At 40.0% G+C, this 1871-nt stretch overlaps 1 protein-coding gene across 1 annotated transcript; it reads left to right on the top strand.

Annotated features, from left to right (window-relative positions):
* The first annotated feature begins 865 nt into the window (after positions 1-865).
* On the top strand, positions 866-1606 carry LOC138029627 (uncharacterized). Its single transcript, XM_068877326.1, has one exon. It carries the CDS (start codon positions 866-868, stop codon positions 1604-1606), a length of 741 nt encoding a protein of 246 aa, XP_068733427.1.
* The last annotated feature ends 265 nt before the right edge of the window (positions 1607-1871 follow it).

Below are 1871 nucleotides of genomic sequence, written 5' to 3'. Positions count from 1 at the left end.
TCAACTCCATTCTGGTTCAACGTTCAATGTCCATCTGCCGCCGATTTTCCTCACTCAAACTTTCATGGCTGTAATTTCATTTTCATTCCTCCAAAGGGCAATACTAAGCATTTTTGTGACAAACTGTTAATTCATCGGCTGTCCACTTTTCGCACAATAATTGCAAAACCATTTACAAAAAAACCGTGTTTTCGTTTACGTTTTCAAGTTTTTGATCTTCGGGGCTTTATAAAGAGCATACTTGACATGACAAGCTGTCAACATTTCCTCCAATTACTGTAAAGTAAACATCGAGCAAACCAATCAACTTGCCTTTGTTGATTACGTCAACCGCAATTGCGCCATGCACATAACGAAAGCTGGCTTTTTTTTCCCTTTTGGATCTACAAAGCGCGTCCTCCTCAAGAAATTAATCGAAATTTTCACAGTTGCCCTCGAAGCTTTGCGCTTTGCTTCTCGGCCAAATGTTCATTTTTCGGACAATCTTTCAGCCTTGGGCATTATCCTCCGATATACCAGCCGCCTCAAGGGGTTTCAAGGGGTTTATTGATTTATTTACTCTCGGTTAGCACTTACCTTGTTAACTTTATGATCTCTGTACTTATATTATAAACAAATTACTTCGTGATTGGCTCGTTTGTACAATTTTAATTACTCACTCGTTGTGAAGGATCGTTAAACTCACTCAATATAAGTTAAAAAGTTTTACAAACTCGGAACTAAAAGTTAAAACTTATGAATGAAATATTTCGTCCGTTTTTCAACCGGACTTCATCAGTCAATGATATGAATGTTAAAAAGATGAATTTTAAAAAAGGGTTTTTAACGCCTCTTGGGGGTTAGAATTGTAGTGGCCAATCTTTACATGGAACAGTTCGACAGCAGAGCTCTGGACACCGCCCCCACCCCTCCAACTATGTGGTATCGATATGTTGATGACACGATGGCCAAGATTCACGAAAACGCCGTCGATTCCTTCTTAGAACATCTAAACTCCATTGACCAACATATCCAGTTCATTTCGGAACAAGAAAAGGATGGCAGGATTCCTTTCCTTGATACCTGTGTGAGTATTAACCAAGATGGTTCTACCAAGATCTCCGTGTACCGCAAACCTACGCACACGGACGAGTACCTAAACTTCCAATCAAACGATCATCTACAACACAAAAGAGCTGTGGTTAACACCCTGATGTTGAGAGCTCAGACCTTGGTTACGGAAAACGATGACAGAACTAGAGAAACACAGCACGTCAAGCAAGCTCTAAAAATGAATAACTATCCAGAATGGATGCTAACAATACCACATCCAAATTCTACAACAGAAGATACCGAAGAGCCTCAAAACGAGAAGAAAATCTATGCATCAACGCCATACATCAAAGGAATCTCGGAACGCCTGCAAAGAGCTTTCAAGTCACACGAGGTTACACTTATTCATAAACCCGTCAATTCTCTAATATCACAATTGGTACGCGTCAAGGACACAACTGTCAATCTCAAGAAATGCGGTACTGTGTACCAGATTCATTGTGAGAAGTGTAACAAGGAGTACGTTGGCGAAACGGCCCGCTCTCTGGAAATCAGAGTGAAAGAACACCAATAAAGAAGTTCATCAGCTATTCACGAGCATTGTCGCCTGGAGGGCCACTCAGTGGACCCAAATAAGACAAAAGTACTATCAACCGAAGTTAACACCTTCAAACGCAGGATAAAAGAAGCTATTCAAATTTAACTTACGAAACCGGAGTTAAACAGAGACAATGGTTACGAATAAGCAGCTATCTATGACACAATTCTAACCCCCAAGAGGCGTTAAAAACCCTTTTTTAAAATTCATCTTTTTACCATTCATATCATTGACTGATGAA

The sequence above is a fragment of the Montipora capricornis genome, chromosome 13, assembly GCF_036669925.1.
Source record: "Montipora capricornis isolate CH-2021 chromosome 13, ASM3666992v2, whole genome shotgun sequence".
In the NCBI taxonomy this organism is placed as follows: domain Eukaryota; kingdom Metazoa; phylum Cnidaria; class Anthozoa; order Scleractinia; family Acroporidae; genus Montipora; species Montipora capricornis.
Note: the sequence above shows the minus strand (reverse complement) of the source record. Positions and strands in the feature narration are given on the sequence as shown.